This window comes from Mesoplodon bidens, assembly GCF_964165515.1.
Source record: "Mesoplodon bidens genome assembly, chromosome: 5".
Taxonomy (NCBI): domain Eukaryota; kingdom Metazoa; phylum Chordata; class Mammalia; order Artiodactyla; family Ziphiidae; genus Mesoplodon; species Mesoplodon bidens.
The window spans coordinates 75,797,540-75,818,179 of NC_138161.1; the positions used below are offsets into that span (position 1 = coordinate 75,797,540).

The 20,640-nt window shown below is 39.1% G+C and overlaps 1 protein-coding gene and 1 pseudogene across 6 annotated transcripts in view; both read right to left on the minus strand.

The window, feature by feature from the left end:
- VEPH1 (ventricular zone expressed PH domain containing 1) overlaps window positions 1–20,640 on the minus strand; it is a 281,487-nt gene that overhangs the window by 243,826 nt on the left and 17,021 nt on the right. For all 5 annotated transcript variants that reach the window (XM_081235438.1, XM_081235437.1, XM_081235436.1 and 2 more), the window contains exon 3: window positions 3,184–3,399. In XM_081235438.1, the coding sequence (XP_081091564.1) occupies window positions 3,184–3,399 (216 nt within the window). The remainder of the gene's footprint in view (window positions 1–3,183; window positions 3,400–20,640) is intronic.
- On the minus strand, window positions 6,937–10,024 carry LOC308617515 (THAP domain-containing protein 7-like; annotated as a pseudogene). Its single transcript has 2 exons — window positions 10,020–10,024; window positions 6,937–7,864 (listed from the first exon to the last, which is right to left on the minus strand). The product of its transcript is annotated as a THAP domain-containing protein 7-like (transcript).

The following is a 20,640-nucleotide window of genomic DNA, read 5'->3' on the forward strand; positions in this document are numbered from 1 at the left end:
TTCTTGTGTGTGTGTGTGAACATATTTAGCTTCAAATGACAGTGAAGTGGCCAGAAAAAATAAAAAATGGCTAAGAATACAGGCAGAAGAACTGGTGGGCCCTTGCTTGATCAGGTAGCGTGAAGCTGGAATTGCTTATCTTGGGAGGTAAGGTGGGTGGAGAGGGAATCTTTGTGTGTGTGTAGCTAAAAATGTTAAGTGGTTGACTTTAAAGTTGACCTACTGTTTTATTTTACTGAAAAAACAAAACAGAATATGAGTCATCTGGATTTCTACATGTTTCCCACAAGAACCTATCTTACAAGTAGGACAAAATCTTCTTTTCAATATTTACCGCAGGCTAAAATGTTCCCCTTAAAATCTGATTGAAAGCTAAATGCCAAAGCTGCAACCACAGCCTTGCCTTTGGTTCGTGGGAAATGACTTTCTGGGACCACACCCCTAGGGGTAGCCTGGACAAATTGCTGCACTTTGCTCTGAAAAAGGCAAGTTTACATTTAGGGCTTTCCATCTTCCATTATTACACCTTCTGCCTGCTCAGAGGGCACACAATGGACGCCCTGTGACCACACTGGCCCTACAGGCCGGAATCGCCCACTTCTGTGACTCACTTGTCCCTCTCAACCAAGACACCTAACCCTTAGCCCTTTTCTCTGTCCTTTCCCAAAATGTCAGTGCTTGTCCTCAGGGCCCTGCTCTCAACAATCTTACAAACTCATTCTCATTGATCAGCAGTGAGTTCCAAGTTTTTGTTTGCTCCCCACCATCCCCTTTTTAAAGTAGGAGACGTAATGCCTTACCCAGAATGAAACATCCCTTTATGTTAGACTTTGGGGCATTTTGGAAGGGCAGCCTGCTTAGTTCTCTGATCTGGGTCTCATTTCACAAATTTGGACTTTTGTACAATCTGTTTTGTCTACTTGGAATGTTCTCTCACTCCACTTTTCCTACCTGGTAAAATTCCCGATAATTGCTCATAACCCTTTCAAATTCGATCTCCATCCAGAAAGCCTTCCAGACTCTCTAGAACTGTACCAACACAGGAGCCGAGTGAACCTACTGAGCCCCTGAATTGTGACCAGTGCAAAGTAAGACATGCTAACACACACAATGGATTTATGAGACTTAGTATACAAAACAAGTAAAACATCTCATTAATTTTTACACTGATTACATGTTGAAATAATAACATTTTGGATATATTGGGTTAAGGAAAATATAATATCAAATCAATTTCATCTGTTTTCACCTCTTTTTAACATGGCTATTAGAAAATTTTAAATTCCGTTATGTGGCTCATGTTTGCAGCTTGCATTGTATTTCTGTTGGACAGTGCTGCTGGAATCTAGACCAGTGGTTTTGAAATCACAGGGGGAGCCGGAGAATAGGGCTGATTTATGAGTTTCTGTCTGAATGTCTGTGGAGTGGCACTTTGGAGTGAAATAATCTAGGCTTCTGATGTATGTCAATAACATAGTCAAGAATAATCAACAAACTAGTGGTTGCCAGTGGAGGAGAGGAGGGGCGACATAGGGGTAGGGGAGTGGGATGTATAAACTATTGAGTGAAAGATAGGCTCAGGGATGTATTGTACAACACGGGGAATATAGCCAATATTTTGTAATAACTATAAATGGAGTGTAACCTTTAAAAATTGTATAAAAAATAAAAAAAATTTAAAAATTAATAAATACTCAAGATAAAAATAAAAGAATAATCAATGAAGAAAAGGTGTGTTAGGTCTTTGTTGTTATATCCAAAAGCATTAATCTTCCATTAATTTCGCTGAAATACCCATCTCCTCCCCTCCCATCTCTAACCCTGGGGACAAAGGAAAAACAGTATGATAGTGTGTGTAGACTCTTTTGTTCAGTTGACCAGTCCCGGAACTGAGCAGACAAAATGCAATATGCTTCAGTTAAACACAGACAACTGTGAGAAAAAACAGAAGAAAGGAAGCTAATATTAGCTGCTACACACAGTGCTAAACACTTTAGCATAGCTGGAATTTCCTGACCTATGCTCAGCAGAACACTAGTTCTGAGGGATGTTCATAAACGTTGTGTTGGGGTGAGAAGGGGAAGGAAGTTACGTGGTCAAATCAGACTGCAAAATGCGGTTCTAAACAAAGTTAACCAGCTTTCTTTATTGCAGGAATTTTCAGAGCCTTTAATGTGCTATGAAACATTGTGACAGCTCAAAAGGGAAAAACTGAATTCAGTGTTTCCCAACTTATCTGACCACAGAATTCTTTTTAAAGAAACAACTATCAACATTACTCGTTGGTAAAATTTGTCAGACAATGTCACTTCATCTGCATTTTATAGGGAGGAAACTGTGGCTTAGAAGTTATGTGACTTGTCCAACATTTTAATTTTACATAATTAGTTCGTGGCTGAGCCAAAACTCCAAATTCATGTTTATGCCAAAGGGAAGAACTTAAACATGGTCAGAACAGGCAAATATTATTATAATGGAAAATTCACAGTACATATAGAAATGCACTTAAAAATGACTTAGCCGGGCCTCCCTGGTGGTGCAGTGGTTGAGAGTCCGCCTGCCGATGCAGGGGATACGGGTTCGTGCCCCGGTCTGGGAGGATCCCATATGCCGCGGAGCGGCTGGGCCCGTGAGCCATGGCCTCTGGGCCTGCGCGTCCGGAGCCTGTGCTCCGCAATGGGAGAGGCCACAACAGTGAGAGGCCCGCATACCGCAAAAAGAAAAAAAAAAAAAAAAAAAAAAAAAAAAAAAATGACTTAGCCACTTCTCTCCACATATTCCAAGCTCACTGCCCCTCAACTCAGACTCCACCCCCTCTTTGGTCTCCTTGGATGAAAGAGGTCTCCTTTTCTGAATTTTCCAATATTCCTCATTTGGATCTGGACACACAGTGCTTTACTGTTAGCTTTTTATATGTACACGTCTTATCTCTCCAAATAGATTAGAGCTTGCTGTGGTGTTACTTTGAATTCCCCTCAGTGTGTCTTGCATACAGTAGGGGCTCAGTACAACCTTCTCGGTTTATTAATTACCAGCCTGCTCAACTTAGCTATTGATGGTTTGTGGTGTCTTTTTACAGTATCTGAATGCTACAGAAACATTGGCTCACGGTTCAGAGACACCACGTGTTTCCCTAAGCTGCCAAGCCGGTCTCAAATAGCATGATGCTGAACACTGACATACCTGTAAAATGCAACTCATGATATCAGACGCGATTTTTGCATGGGGAGTGTCTTCGTCTTTCCCGGATGGTCTCAGGTTGTGTTCCAGGCAGGAGTCCCAGAGCCCCACAAGGGCCTTTGCGTGCTTTTCAATCGACTCTGTTTCTCTGATGGCTGTTGTGATTCGTGTGATACAGATTTCAACCACTGCTTGGTCATTGTTATTGGTTTGGTAATCCTGTTTGAAAGAAAACCTTCATGTTAAATAATACTCTGGAAAGTTATTCTTTGAAGGACGTACAAAATATGAACTCAGTCACTTAGCAAATGGGTGTGCCATACTGCGGCTAAAGGATGAGGTTGTAAAGCCCAATGCAACACCTTCTTCTTTGGAGATGAGTACTTTGTGGACTAGGCAGATTTGCAAACGTGCTAAAATGGAGCAGGTTTGTACTATCACAGATACACAGACAGGGAGCAGAGAGAGTCCAAAGGAGGTTAATTATTCACTTGCACGTGGGTTCAAATTTCAGGCTATTTCAGTTTCTAAGTTCATTAGAGGTCAGGGTTTACTTTTTGCTCTGACATTTCAGCAACTTTTGTGAAATGTTTCAAATTACTCTCCAATTTCCCCTCAGGAGGTTCTCTCTCTGCACATAACAGAACTTATCATTTCATCTCTTCCTTTTCAATTCAAATAACTACCAAGTCCATTGTAGCTCTCCCCAACCAAATTTCCCTCCATTCCCCTATTTTAATTCTTCCTCAAATACCTAATGATCTTTATGGAGAGGTAATATGACCCTTCAAAAAATCTAAATGTGAAAAATAGGTCCATCACTTTAACTTGGAAAACTGGCCTGTGAACTCTGCGTGGTGGATTGGCAAAACTGAACACAAAACAGAGCAGGGAAGAGCTTAGACTCTTGCACCATCATGTGCCATTAGAGCCAGGAAGTGGTGGGGTTTTCCTGTCCAATTACAGGCTCTAGCTTGATCTTTTTTCTACTCTTACAACTAATGTTGCAGTAAATATCTTATGCGTGAAGCCCTCTCCACGCTGTAGATTATGTATAGTCCACATTCACCAGAAATGGAAATTTCTGAGACAAAACTCAGGAACATTTTAAGGTTCATGATACATACTGCCAAACTATTTTCCAGAAAGGTCTTACTGATTTATACTCCCATCAGTTGGGTTAAAGCAAGCTCTGCCCATTGTACGTTTGCAAGAACAGAGTATTTTTAATTTTTCCTAATTTGATTGGTGAAAAACAGTATCTCATTGCTGTTTTCCTTGGAATTTCTTGATGAGAATTAAGGTTGAATATTTTCACATGTTTATTTGTCATTTGTATTTCCTCCTTTGGGAACTGCCCACTGTATCTTATGTCTATTTTTCCTTAGATGACTTCATTTTTTTTTGGTCCTTCTTTGGTGAAATAATATCTTTTTCTATTAAGGATATTATGTCAAGCTTTGGAAAATTGGTTGGGAATATGTCCCCATGTTTCATTATTTTTAGTTGTTTTGCTGCTCTTATTGACACGCTAAGGTTTTGGATAGCCAAATCTATCAGTCTTTGGGGACTTTATTGTTTTTCCTTTTTTTAATTGGAAATTAAAGTTGGTTAAATTATTTAGTTTTTTGAAAAGATAATACATGGACATGGTACAAAAATACAAAAGACACAAAGAAAAGATTTACACTGAAAAGTCAGTCTCCCTTTCACCTCAGTTCCCTTCCCTGGGGAAACCATACTCACCAGTTTCTCACGTATTTGACAGATGTACTCTATGCTCATACAAATCTCCATCTACATGCACTCCTTCCTTCCTCCCTCCCTCCCTTCCTTCTTCCCTCCCTTCCTTTCTTTGTGATTCCTTTAATAGCGTTTTATTAACTTCATGTTTTCTTTATTCAAAGGTTTAATAAAAATTTACCTGGAGACTTCCCTGGTGGTCCAGTGGCCAGGACTCCACACTCCCAATGCAGGGGGCCTAGGTTTGATCCCTGGTCAGGGAACTAGATCTCACATGCCCCAACTAAGAGTTCACATGCTGCAACTAAAGGATCCTGCACGTGGTAACGAAAATCCTGCATGCCACAACTAAGATCCGGCACAGCCAAATAAATAAATATTAAAAAAAGAAATTTACCTGTATTTTTTCTACATTAAAAAAAATAATTCAACAACATTTAATGTTTAGTATTTTAGAAATTAATCTTTTAACCATTCACTTAGCTCTTGAGTCTATCTGGCATTTATGGAAGTAAGTAAAGATGTACATTTTCTACGAATTAGCTCATCTAATTTTCCCATCATTATTTACTGACTAATTCATTTCCTAGTTATTGTTTTATGTGTATATCAGGTTCTAATTCAGGGCTGTCTCTTCTGTTTACTTGTTCAATTTTGGGGTTTTTTTTTGTCCCTCGTAAGTATTTATTGTCATAGGCTTGCTCCATTAAAGTCACAGCAGTGCTACCTACACACAAACCTTGCCACACAGTCCCCACTGGTGGGTTCCAGTCCGCGGTCTCCTGGAGCTGAGGCCTAGCCGTGCCACCAGAGGCCTCAGGATCGGCCAGTCTTGCCTGGTTCTCTGTTCATGCCAGCAGCTCCCCCCCTACCTGGGGTGCCCCCGCCAGGTAGTTGGAGGGCCGGTGGGAGGAATGCAGGCCGACTCTGGCCTCTCCCCGCCGGAGCGGAGCCCTGGGGGGCTGGGGCCGGCTCTCCCGGCCCCTCTGTGGCTGCCTTGCTCCTGGGCTGCACTGGAGGCTCCTGCCTGAGCCGGGAAAGTGAGGGCAGACCACCCCACCGGGTCCTTCCCTGTCCCGGCAGAAGGTGCTGAGAGTCCAGCCCGGTGCAGAAGGCACCACTCTGCCTCCCTTCTGGGAACAAGCGCCCTTCTGCCCCAGCTACCTGGAAGCCACTTTAGGGAAAGATGGTCCACCTTCTGGGCCTTAGAGTTGTGCCCCGCGTAAATGCAGCACCTGCCACTCCTCAGGCCTTGCTGAAGAGTCCCGGGTGCCGTGTGCAGGTGACCGGGTGGTCCTGAGGCGAGGGGAGTTCACCTGTAGCCACCTGCAAGCTAGCAGCTGGGCGGTGCAAGATGCGCCTCAGCTGGCCTCAGAGTTCGGGCTCAGGAACCACCTGTGAACCCTGCTCTGCGTCCGCCTCCTGTAATGGCCGTTCGACTCCCCAGGCATAATGTGAATCAATGAAGTTGCACTCCGAGGGCCCCCAAAAGCAAATTTCACAACACTGTGTGGCCGTTTCCAGGACTAGAAAGAATTCAGTGGTCCTCTTGGGGCCGTTGTGGCCGAGGCCCAAGAGCCAGAGGTCACGTGTGCTGTACGTCACCTCACACACTTACCTGATGACCACAGGTGCAGGGAGGCCTTCCACATTCCAGCTGAACTGAAGGAAAATGAGGACACAGGTCGAGGCCAGGACGGCTGCTCACGTGCCTGTCCCTCTGCTCCCCACATGCCTCATCCCAGCCCTCCAGGGACCAGAAAGGTCATTGTAGGGCCCTCACTACTTGCCAAGCATAGCAGCCTCAGGAGGTCAGTAATCGTCATTCTTGTGTTTTTCCGATGAGACCGCCCTGGTGGTGAGTGGGGAGCTGAGCCAGAGAGCAGGGCTTCCTTCTAGAATCCCATTTATTTTGGCATCTGGCAGGTCTGGTGAACGCAGCTCAGGTCAGGTCCGTCTCCAGGAGGATTCTGAGTTTGGCAGAGGCTGGAGCCCTGACGGGCAGCCCCTCACTCAGGCCATGCTGCGGCTTAGCGGCACGGCAAAGTCCTGCGCGTGCTCCTGCAGAGTCCGGCGGGCAGCCGCCTGGGCCCTCTTCTCCCGCGCCGCCCCTGCTGCAGCTTGGTCAGCCTCTGCTCCCGCCGCTTGCAGGCCTGCAGCTGGCGCTGGGCCTTGTCCAGGGCGTCAGGTGCGGCCTCAGCCCGCCGCTTCCAGAGCAGCCGCTGCCCACCCGGTCGCTGGGCTCGTTCTGGATGGAGGCTCCGGCGGGTGGCGGGAGGCACAGCACGCCGGCCGAGGGCGAGGCGGGCCTCGGCTCTAGAGGCGACGGCTGCCGGTTCCCGCTTGGGTGCCGGCTCAGTGCTGCAGCCCGCTTCATCTGCCTGGGCCCCCAGGGCCCCCAAGAGGTCTGAAAAGGCGATGCTCCTCTCTCAGTGGGGGAGGTAGGCAAAGCGGCACAGGCTGAGGCCTCTTCCGCCGGAAAGCAGGTGACGTCAGGAGGTGGAGCCCGAGAAGTTGGCATTGTGGGCCCTTGGCCCTCAGAGCAGCACTTCCTGCATCGCCGGAGCTGGCTGACTTCAGGAGGTCCAGGTGGGTAACTGTGCCCCTGGGTCCTGGTCGTTGGGCGCAACTTGGAGAAGGACTCAGATATTGTGGGAACTGCTCCCTCCTTCAGCCTGTGATACCCACTGATTCCCACCAGTTCAAAACAGTTGTCCTCAAAGTGTTTGAAGCAGATGTACTCGGATGCCGTGTCCCACACGCCTTGGCCACTGGGGTCCAGGCGCTGGCAGTTGGCCAGCCACAAGCCTCGCCTCTGGTTGTCCTTCTTGGGAAGCCTGTGGAAGGAGATGCCACGGTTGCGCGTCTCGCACGTGTCCCGCGTGCACCTCCCGGCACGGAGCAGTGACGGGATGTGGTCTCACCGTTGCTGCGCCGAAGTCTGGCGAGGTATGATACCGAGCAGTTTAGCTCATCTTTTTTTTTTTTTTTAATTTATTAATTTTATTTACTTTATTTTTGGCTGCGTTGGGTCTTTGTTGCTGCGGGCAGGCTTTCTCTGGTTGCCGCGAGCGGGGGCTACTCTTCCTTGCGGTGCACAGGCTTGTCATCGCGGTGGCTTCTCTTGTTGCGGAGCGCGGGCTCTAGGTGCGTGGGCTTCAGTAGTTGTGGCACGTGGGCTCAGTAGTTGTGGCGCACGGGTTTAGTTGCTCCGCGGCATGTGGGATCTTCCCGGACCAGGGCTCAAACCCGTGTCCCCTGCATTGGCAGGCAGATTCTCAACCACTGCGCCACCGGGGAAGCTCTCAAGTCTTCTTAATTGTAATATTTTTTATGATCATTCTCTTGGGTTTACTAGAAAGATTTCTGTATTGTATCTGTACCTTTTATATATCTCATGGCTTATTGTGTCAGCTAGAATTTCCTAAGCTATTTCACATTAAAAGGATAAAAGAAAGAATGCGGTTTAGTTTCTGGTTTTAGTTCCTGATTTTTGACATATACAATTTTATGGCCAAAAGTAAGAAAATACTGTGTTTTAAATCATATAGATGCACCACTTTCTATTTTGAAAGTTTAAATATTTGTTTTAATTTTTTTCATGTCCTCTCAGCATCTATAGAGGTAACCAAGCATTTTTTCCTTACCTGGCTTATGGATGTGAAGTGTTACGTTATCATATAGTATGAAATTTCCGGATATTAATGCATCACCATATTCCTAGAATGAACACCACTTGGTTTGGTGGACTGTTTATTATATTTTCTTTTACCTTCCTTCTTTGTTGGTGAGTGTATTTTTTATTTTAATGAAGCAGACTTATTACTTGTGCCAGAACCTATATAGAAAATAGGTACTTATAGAGCCAAGTCATAGAGGAAAAATGGAATATTAGAGGGCAAATAAGTGATGCTGACTTTTCCAAAAATCTCTGCAGCAATAGAAAAACCAAAACCACCCTTAGGGGAGAAAAATAACAGAGAACACCATTGGGCTAAAATCACTATCTTTGGCCATAACTGTTCTTGTAAAAAGCAGTTATTTTAATGGCATCATCTTCAAATATGAAGCAGCATCATATTGGTTACTTTATGTAATAAAGGGACTATACATAAAATCAGATGAAACAGAACCAATACCATAGACAGAAGGAAGCCTGTATTCCAACTGTAAATGCTAAGATGGTTAATATGATTGCTCCATAACATTTTCTCTAAGCTCTCTGGACTCCAAGAAGAGGAGGAAATTGTGTACCACAGTGCTTCTGGAACATATAATTGTACCTGGTACATAGTTGATGCTCAGTAAAGGTTCATTGGTTTTATTCATTCATTTATTTAATTTATAAAAAATTGAAGTATAGTTGATATATATATCATAATATACAATATTATGTTAGTTTCAGGTGTGTTAGTTTCAGGTGTACAGCATAGTGGTTCAGTATTTTTGCAGATTATATTCCATTATAGGTTATTATAAGATAATGGGTATAATGCTATATAGTAAGTCCTTGTTGCTTATCTGTTTTATATATAGTGATTTGTATCTGTTAATCCCATACCCCTGATTTGTCCCTCCCTTCTTCCCTCTCCCCTTTGATATCCACAAGTTTGTTTTCTATGTTTGTGAGTCTGTTTCTGTCTTGTATACATTCATTTGTATTATTTTTTTAGATTCCACGTATAAGTGATATCATATAGTATTTGTATTTCTCTGACTTATTTCACTAAGCATAATATTTTCATTGGTTTTAATTGAACAGGAAAGAAGATTTTGTTGGTACTAATTTTCAAAATTTAATTATGTGAAAAAATATATTTATGAATCTTAATTTAAAATTTAATTTAAAAAATAGGAAATAAGAAAAAAGTCTCCCTTTTCCCCTACTCATTACCCTCCCACAAAGAACCAAGTTATTACTTTCTTGTGTATCCTTACAAAGATTTTATATACATATTCAAGCAAATGTACATATGTACGTAGAGAAATATGTGATACACTTACATACATACATATACATATATACTCCCCCAATCCTTATTTTACACACAGATGGTAGCATAATGGACATACACATCTGCATCTTGCTTTCTCACTTCATACCGAATCTTGGAGATCTTTTCAAACTAACATATGAAGAGTTTCACCATTCACGTTTATGGTAGGATAGTATTCCAATGTAAGGAGGTACCATAGTGTATTTAATTTGCTCCCTATTGATGAACGTTTAGGCAGTTTCCAATCTTTGGAATTATGAAAAAATGTTTCATTGTCTAACCTCATATGCAAGTTACTTCACACTTACAGGAGCATGTGCATAGAACAAATTCCTATAAGTGGAAGTAGATTGGTGTCTCTCCATTACTCTTCTGTTTTATATTTTTTCTTGGTTGTTATTAAGACTACTGTGAGTACTACTGCTGCTACACAGAGGAGCTATAGAATCAGCTTGTCTAGTTCAGAAAGAAAATTTCTGATGGTGTTTTTATTAAAATATTTCTACTAATTTAGGGATAACTGACATATTTATGATGCTGAGTTTCCTATGTAAGAATATAGCATGCCTCTCTACTTTCCAGGTACACTTTTGTGTCCCTCAGAAAGATTTTAAAGATTTCTTAATCTGGAGCATGAACATTTATTCATGCAGATTATTTATATATCTAGATACTTTATCTTTCTGTTGACATTCTAAATTGGTTCTTCTTGGTGACTATTTCCACTAACTGGTTATTGTTATATAAAATCTACCAATTTCTGCACACTAATTTAATACCCTACCAATTCACTGAATTCTTTTAATGTTAGAGTGTTTTCAGTTGATCCTCTTGGATTTCCAGATATGTTCTCATGTTATTTGCAAAAGATGGCAATTTTACCTCCTCCTTTTTAAACTTTTTGCTAATTTTATCTTGTTATTAATTGTTTTGCCTAGAATCTCTAGAAAAATGTAAAATACTTACATTATATTAGAAAGTCTTGTATAGTTCCTAACTTTAAGGAAAATACTCCTAGAATTTCTCTAGTAAGTATTATGCTGTTTTTTTATAATGTTAAGATATATTTTATAATGTTAAGAAGGTACCAATCTATTCCTATTTTATTGAATTTATCTTTTAATCAAGAATGGATAATGAATTTCATTAAATGCCTTTTTAGAATTTATAGATATATTATTTTTGCCCTTAGATCTATTAATATGATAAGTTATAGACACAAATTTCCTAATGTCAGTTATCTTTGCATTCCTGGAATATATCCCATTGCATCCTGGGAAATTAATGTTTAATGTGCTACTGGGTTTGGTTTATTAATATTTTATTTAATAATTTTGCATCAATATTTGAGGGATTTGTCTTTATCTTTGTCAGGTTTCATACCAACTTCATGACAATTTCATAAAAAGATTTTGGAAGATCTTTCTTATAGCCTTACTTAAATTTTTTTTACTTTCATGTATTATGGCCCAAGAGAAGTGAGTTAAAATTTCCTACAACTAATGTATCTTATCTTTTTTTCCTGGTATCTCCTGAAGTTTTCATTTTATGAATATTGTTGCTATATAATTTGATGCATAGATATTCTTAATCTTTATAACTTGTGAACCAAATCCTTTGTCGTAAAAATTTCCTTTCTTTGTCTCATTTAATGTTTTTGGCATACGTTTTTCCTTGTCTGATATAAAGATCATGAGTTCTTTCTTTTGGTTTGCATTTTCCTAGCATCATTTGCTTATTTTATCCTTATTTTTAACATTTCTTTTACATACTTTTACATTGATTTACATCAAATGAATGGCTGTTAATATAACTTTGTATAAAACAATTTAGTAGTCATTATTCAATGCTTCTTAATAGCTGAAGATATGCCTAGTATATAGGGTATACAAAAATAAGAAGGTAGTACTTGATCATCATATGATTCCAAATCATTCTGTCAGCACTTTTTTAAAATTAATTTTTATTGGAATATAGTTGATTTACAATGTTGTGTTAGTTTCTGCTGTACAGCAAAGTGAATCAGTTATACATATACATATATCCACTCTTTTTTAAACATGGTGGAATTACATGCAGAGTTCACAGATCTTCATTTGAGAACAGAGGGCCCTGCTTTAGCAGATATGTGGACAAACTGCTTCTCAGAATTTTCAGCAAAGAGGATTAATTTTGACTCAGTGTTGACTTTCTGTCTCAAAGTGTCATTTCATGTGCTTTATTTGGTAATTTGGCATGGTACAAAAAAATAATAATAAACTCATATTAGGTTTGAATATGTGGCATATAGTTTTGCTGTAAATATCAAAAGGATTTGCTTTAATTTGAATTAATTTTAATATGTACTTTAATCAAGTAAATTATTGTTTTTCATCTTTTTATTTTTACATTTTCTAAATCATTTTATTTAATATATGTCTCTTGTTTGCTAGCTTTTGCCTTGTGATCCCATCTAAAAGTCTTTTACTTATAAGACAAGTTTGACCATTTAGATGAAATGATATGATAGATATATTTGATCTTAATATGTCATATTATTTTGTACTATGATTTTGTTTTTTCTTAACTTTTGGAGTTCAGTTATTTTGCTAGGAAATGGCACATCTTGGGTTAGACACAAACAAAGCCAGAAGGCACAAATAAGCTGTGTGAACAGGTAGCCTAGACTCCTATGTCATCTACTACTATAGAAATGACACCTCCAGGACATAGTCTTATGGCAGGTTCCCTTATGATCTGCTGACAGAGTAGGAAAACATCTGAACTTGGACTACTGATGGGTTAGCTCAGTATGTGGATGGAAGTCAACATTTGACTGCTGTTACAGTGTAGACCTAGTTAGAAGTAGACCTTGAATGACAACAATAAGAGAAAATTCTCTCAATGGACAGAGCTTCAGGCTGTGCACTTGGTCATTAACTTTGTATGGAAAAAGGAACATACAGGTAAGAGCTAAGAATCATGAGTGGTGGCAGATGGCTTGGCTGAATGGCCAAGCGCCTGGAAGAAGGAAGATTGAGAGATCAGAGATAAGGAACTCTGAGTAAGAAACATGTGGTTCGATACATGGAATTTGGCACAAAGTGTAGATATCTTTTTTATCCCATTTTAATGCCCATGAGAGCATTAACCACAGAAGAGGCACTAAAAAAACAAGTGGATAGAATGGCTTAGATGACATCAGCTTTATCATAGCCACTACAGTGTGATCCAATGGGTACATGAATGGAGTAGCCTTGGGATATAAGCTAGGTATCACCCAACAGCATAAGCTCCTATTCACCAAGGTTGATCTTGTTATTATTGTCATTGCCTAAGTGAGCAACCTGCTGGCAACAGAGGCCAATGCTGAGCCCCCAAACTGGCACTATCCCTCAAGGAAACCAATCAATCATTTGATGGCAATTTTTTTGCTTTAGGTCTTTCCACTCCGGAAAAGACATCAATACCTATTGAATAGATGTAATCAGAGTTTGAGTTTGCCTTTCCTTCCCCCAGGTCTTAAGCCTCAACTACTATTTAAGGGGTCAGAGAGTATGCGATCTGCTGACACAGGATCCCACGAAACATTGTATCTGACCAAAGAACCACTTTACAGCAAGGAGGTTCAGCAGTCGGCACATGATCATGGGATTCTATCACTTGTTCTTATCACATACCACCTGAAACTGCTGGACTAACAGATCAATAGAATAGGCTTTTGAAGGAGCAACTCAGGCAAATACTCTATATGAATGGGCCACCATTCTCCAACAAGCAATATATATACATGCATACATGCTAAAATAATGACCATTGCATGGTGTTGAATTCACTATGGGTAGAATACACAAGCCTGGGAACCCAGCCACTCCAGGTTCCTGAGTCAAGAGACCAGCAGAAAATGAAAAGAGCTGCTATCCTGGCAAGGGTAATTGGCCACAGCATTAGGAGGAGGTTGGGCTGCTGTTACACAGTGGGGCATCTGTAGGCACTCCCTTGCCCAATTTTGATGTAAATGGACAATGGAGTAGTCGCAGCCTAAAAAGGGCATGGAGACCAGGGTCTCAGATCCCTCAGGAAAAAGCATCTGAGTCACCCAACTAAGAAGCAACTTAAATCAGCAGAGGTGCTAGCTGAAGGTGAGGAGAATCTAGAATAGGTGGTGGAGGAGGAAGACTATATCAGCTCTCTTGTTGCTGCTGTAATGAATTATCACATATTTAGAGGCTCAAGAATTTGTGTTGACAAATTAATTTTCTTACAGTTCTGGAGGTAAAAAGTTGAAAATGAGTCTCATTGGGCTAAAGCATGGATAGTTCATCTGGAGGCTCTGAGGGGAGAATCCAATTCCTTTTCTTTTCTAGCTTCTACAAGTTGTGTGCATTCCTTGACTCATGGCCTCCATGAGCCTCCATCTTCAAAGTACATCACTCCAACCTCGCTTCCATCATTCCATCTCCTTCTTCTGCCTCTGACTTTCTTGCCTCCCTACTGCAAGGATCCTTGTGATTATACCAAGCTCACCCAGATAAAAGAGAACAATCTCCCCGTGTCAAGATCCTGAACTGTATTACATCTGAAAAATCCCTTTTGTCATGTAAGATAAAATCCATAGGTTCTGGAGTTTAAGATGTGGACATCTTTGGGGAACCATTATTCAGCCTACCACTGAGACGATGAGTACCAGTTGCAGCACTGTTACCAACTGGAGTGGTAGAGATCAATCAGCATCTCCTAGAAGCTGTTTCCGTATGGGAAGAAATGATTACATAAAGCAAATGGATTCACATGGTGCTAGGGGTAGACTGTAGTGGAGACTATGCTACACTGCCCAAATCCCCTGCTAGGAAAAAGACACTCATTTTCTCAGCTGGTTCATGGCCAAGTTTGCCTGCCAAAACTGTCCTTGGTCAAAGGAAATGGCCTCACCCAAGATTTTGTTTCTCCCTTGGAGCAGTCATTTTAAATTGGGTCCCTGGAACCCAGTTACCACAGAGCTTATATAGATGACATTGAGAAATGTACTAAACCATGCCTAAACAATCATTTAACAACAAATAGCAAAGAGATTTTCATTTGGTTGAAACAAGCCTCAGTAAAAGTTGAAGTTGCAAATCAATGAAAGCACATGGCATATATATGTGTCTTGGTTCATGAACACAAAGGTTCAATAACTTCCATGCTAAGAGAGTACTGAATTATTAGGAAATTTTGAAAAAGGTGCCTTGGAATGAGGCTGGAGTGTACAGGATAATGTCAGTGAGATTGTTGAACCAAAGGCATATATTCAAAGATTTCTAACTAGCAAGGTTGAGCAGCTGTCCATAAGGATAAATCACTTCACACTGGTCATAAGTTCTGCTGATATGTTAATATATTAGGTATAGGTGCACCAGTTAGGAACCTTCTTAGTACTGTGAACCTCTTGAAGCTAATAATTTCTTATTCCATACCACTTCACTAAACATAAAGAGATTTCTCAACTGGAAATGTTATATATTCAAATTCCTGTGTATGACATGAAGAAAAATTTATTCTCTAAAAAGGAGATTTCCTCCAGTAAAGGGAAAAACCTGAATTAGTAGTTAACTGCTTCCTTCAGCAGATATTCAAAAAGACAAAGCAAAACAAACAAAAACAAAAAACAAAAAACCCCAACCTTTTAAATTCTTTTAATGATGTAATTGAATAGTTTAAAGCTTTTTGGTGAAGAATCAGCTTTGAAGTTAGGGTTTTACTGATTCACATTCCAGGAAACACCCTGTTCTTATGAAATATATATGTGTTCATATGTATGTGTTTATGCTTGAGCACAACATTGGGTTAGTACCCATGCATATTAAAATGAATATCTTCCAAGGACCAGATCTATTTAATAGCAAACACATCAAGCTGAATTTAGAGATTCATTCTCACAGTGACCTGGTCATTGTCAATTTTAAAGTAATTTATCCTAAAGTAGTGGGCATGTCAAAATGAAGGAGTAGGACAGTGAAAAAGCCACGCATTGTGCTGCTCTAGGTCTAGTTATCAGGATGGATCACTCCCACTCAGCCGTAGACACTACACCTCCACATCAACATCCATTAGCCTTTCAGTCACCCTTCTCTATGCTGTAAGCAGTCTTCAGGGAATGGCCTGCTGGCAAAAGGGAATGTGGAACCTCTGAAATAAAATGGTTAGTGGTGGGAAGAGTGGATTTGGCATGAAAGTAGAGGCTTGAGAGAGAAGAAGGGAGACATGTTATGGCAAAGGATGGACCATTTCTCTTCCCCTTTAGAGACAGTATAACATAGTGGTTATGAGCATGGGCTCTTGGGTCAGACTGCCCAAGCTCAAAGCTATGTTCTGGTCTTATCAGCTCTGCAATCTTGGGCAATCACTTATCTCTCTCTAACTCAGTTGCTTCATCTTTAAAATTGGAATGTTGTTAATATTTACCTCCTACAGTCATAGTTGTGAGGATTAAATGAGCTAACATACAGGGAAAGGATTTACAACAGTCTGTGGCACATAGTAAGTACAGATAAAGGTTAGCTATTACTATGTTTATTATTTCTCTTAAGGATACCACAACCCTAAAAGCCAGCCTTGGGTTTATAACTTACAGAGAATTACAGATATTGCCTTCTATGGTTACAATTTTGATACATTTATTCCATAACCACTAATTAACATTTAGCACAAAAAAGACCACATAGTTACTCCTCGGTTATGGTCACATTCTATATTGGCGTCCATACTGATAATCCTTTATATTTGTATCACTCTTTCCACTTTAAAAACCACACCTATATGCATACCTCATTTATTTTACCATTCCAAGAATCTCCAAAGTCAAGACACTAACACTGACAACAACAACAAAATCAAAAGCTGTCCCAGAGATGATAATATCACTGGGGTTCCCAGCAGAAGCAAGTATAAAACTACTTTGAGGGATAAAACACTCAACCCTCAAGCAATTCAGTATTCACACAAGTAAAATCCTTATTTAAACACAACTAAAGAATTCAAATTTATAAAACACTCAAGGAAATAAGAGACTGAGTTTCTAATAAGCAGATGAGATACTCAAAAATTTCAAGTAATAGAATTATTGATCTCAAATTATGCAATTATATGTTCAAAATGATTCAATGTATAAAGGAAAATTATTATTATTTTTTTTTGCGGTACGCAGGCCTCTCACTGTTGTGGCCCCTCCCGTTGCAGACCACAGGCTCCGGACGCGCAGGCTCAGCGGCCATGGCTCACGGGCCCAGCCGCTCCGCGGCATGTGGGATCTTCCCAGACCGGGGCACGAACCCGCGTCCCCTGCATCGGCAGGCGGACTCTCAACCACTGCGCCACCAGGGAAGCCCCAAAGAAAATTATTTTTATGAACAAAGACCAAGTCACTTTAAAAAGGACCCAAAAGATGTCAAAAAGAACCGAATGAAACTTAGAATGGAAACCAAATGAAACTTGGGTGGCAACCAAATTCCAACCCCCAAAGACTCAGTGGATTGGAATATAGAGCTGAGGAAATGAAAGAACAAAGTATCACATAGAGATGGAAAATATAAAAGATTAAGAGACATAGAGTTCCAAAACATTTTTTTCCTGTGATGAGAACCTTTAAGATCTACTCTCTCAGCAGCTTTCAAATATGCAATACAGTGTTATTAACTATCATCACAAGGGGGAAAATTTGTAACTTTGATGGTGATGGATGTTAACTAGACCTATTGTGGTGACCATTTTGCAATACATATAAATATCAAATCATTATGTTGTATACCTGAAGCTAACATAATGTTATATGTCAATTATACCACAATTAAAAAGAAAGAGAGACATGGATAAAATAGGATAGAATATAAAGGATATGAGGCAATTCTTTTTGTCTGCTTTGTTTACCATTATATTCCCAATATCTAAAAACATTGCTGGAAGATAGTAGGTACTCAAAACATATTTGTGGAATGCATAAATAAGTAAATAAATCGGATTCCCAAAAGGAGAGATTAGATGGAAAAGGCAATATTTGTTATAATATTTAAGAACTTTCCAAGTTTGATAAAAGGCATAAAACTCAAAATCACAAAACACAATGAGGATTAAGTAGAAATACACAAATAAAACCACATCTAGACACATAATAGTGAAAACCTATAACATCAAAGACACAGAAAATATTAAAACAGAAGAAAGTAGATTATGCATAAAGGAATGACAAACTGACAGCAGATTTCACAACAGCAATAGTATAGATTACTGAGGAATAAAAAGACTACAAATCTAGAAATCTATATCCAGGTAATTATCATTCAAAATTAAGGGCAAAATAAAGACAAAAAGTCTGAAAAACAGAAGAACAAACATTGAGAGGGTTTATTACTAACAGGCCTTCACTGAAGGGGCTTTAAAAGGTATACTTCAGAAAGTAGGAATTTGGATTCAAAAGAAAAAAAAAAAGGAGGAAGAGAATTAAAAAAAAAAAGAATGGTGAGAAAAGAAACAGTACCTTAGGTGCTCAAAGTAAGGATTGGCTGAATTTAAAAAAATAAATCAGTAATTTTAAAGAATAGTTTTAAGGGCATTAAACAAGGTAGAATAAAAGTGCTGCTTAAGAATATGTAAGATGAGTATTAAAGTGTTCCAACTTCCTTGTGGTAATAGGAGGAGAATAGAGCCATTGCGTAACTTTAGACAAATTCATTATAATTTATCAGATGTAAGAAGGTGTCAATTATAAGACCTACCATTATGAAGAAAGAGAAAAATGTGCCATTTAATTGTGAGTTACATCATGCCTTAAAGAAAACCTTATGCACGACATGAATTCGTTTCTTTGAAATTTCTTTCATCTATTCTAAGGGAATTGCCTGTTTGTTCTGCTTTCAGTTGCACTACTTACTATATTTTATTTTATTCTTTTTTCTTACTATATTTTAATAGGCAATCTTTTACAAATACCTCAGTAATAAAAAGGTGTTTTTATTTTGTTTTGTTTTAGGTTCCATAAAGTTCTCAGTTACTGTTTCGCAAGAAAAGATGGAATTTCTGTCTTTCCCCCAATGATGAATATTTCATTCACTAACACAAAATTTATACCCTGGTCCTCTCTTTCCATGCCTTTCTGCATTGCTAATAAGTTTTTGTTTCAGTGCCACATTATATTAAGAAGTTTTGAAACATTTTAAATGTATATTTAACTCAATATTGGTAATAATAATGCACATAATTTAGTTGGAATGGTAACAATATACAAAGCTATTATAAGTTCATGCATACGTGGGCAATGACAACTATATTATGCCTATTGCCTGGCCCATAGCAACTGTCAGATTGCAATCAATTATAAAATGTATACTTGTTTCAGAGATACAGATATGTGAAAAGTATCTTAGAATTGATGAAATATAGTGAGTATGTTTGCTAAAATTTTAAAGGTAACTACTAAGAGACTAGAAATAGAAATTTTAAATTTTTAAATGCCTCTCTTAGCAATTGGCAGTCCAAGCAAAAACAATTTCATTAAGCCTATAGAAAATTTGAACAATATAATTAATAAGAATTCTTTAATTGACAAGCTTAATATCTTATGCTCAATGATTAGAAAATATGCATTCTTCTTGGGCACATATGAAACATGTAAAGAGGCAGGCAGTATAGTCTGGTGCTAAGAACAGTATCTGAAGCCAAATTCTCTGAACTTGATTCTTGGCTCTCCAATTTACTAGCTATATAATCTTGGACAAGTTAAATTACTAAACTCTCTGTGTCTCAGTTTCCTCGTCTATAAAATGGGGATAATAGTAGTATATTTATCTCAAAAGTTTAGAAAGGAGTAAGCATATTAACTTGTGATAAGCTCTTAGAACAGTTCCTGGAACAAAGCAACTGCTACATAAGCATTAGCTATTACTGTTTGCACAGATTAGCCATAAACTACGCTACAAAGCAAGTCAACCATTTCCAAACAATTGGTATCATGCAGTTAACATTCTTTGACTACAATGCAGTTAAATTTTAACTCAACAAGATTACAAATATTCTTTGGGACATTAAAGCACAACCTTCTAACTTACTTATGAGTCAAAGAGTGAATCACAATCAATAAAGTATTTAGAATTTATAATGAAAATACTATGTCTCAAAAACTTGTAGGATGAAGCTAAGTGGTACTTAGCAAGAAATCTGTCATCTTAAGTGCTTATATTAAAAAATAAGAAAGTAAAAAAAGCAATAAGCTAATCATACAACTCAGGAGATGAGTAAAAAAAAAAAAAAAAAACCAGAATACAACCAGAGAAAGAACAAAGAGGAAAATTATAAACATTAAAAAAGAAATTAGTAAGAAAGAAAGATCCTATATAGATGCTAAAAGCTTTAAAAAAAGACAAAATTCTAAAAATATTGATGAAAGAAAATATCAGTGAAAAAGAGCATTTAAATACAGATGCAGCAGAACACACACACACAAAATATTGCAAACATTTTTATGCCAATCAATTTGAAAACTCAGATAAGATGTATAATTTCCTAGAAATTATATTTTACCAAAAGTGACTGAAACAAAAATCCTTCCATTTTCTTCAAAGAAATTGAATCAGTACCTCAAAAATCTACCCCAGAAAACCAACCAAACAAACAAACTCATGGTGCCCCAAGGGTGTTCTGTGAGATCAAGGACTAGATCATCACCACCTTATAAAACTGTTGTATATAATAGAAATGTGGAGATATTTCC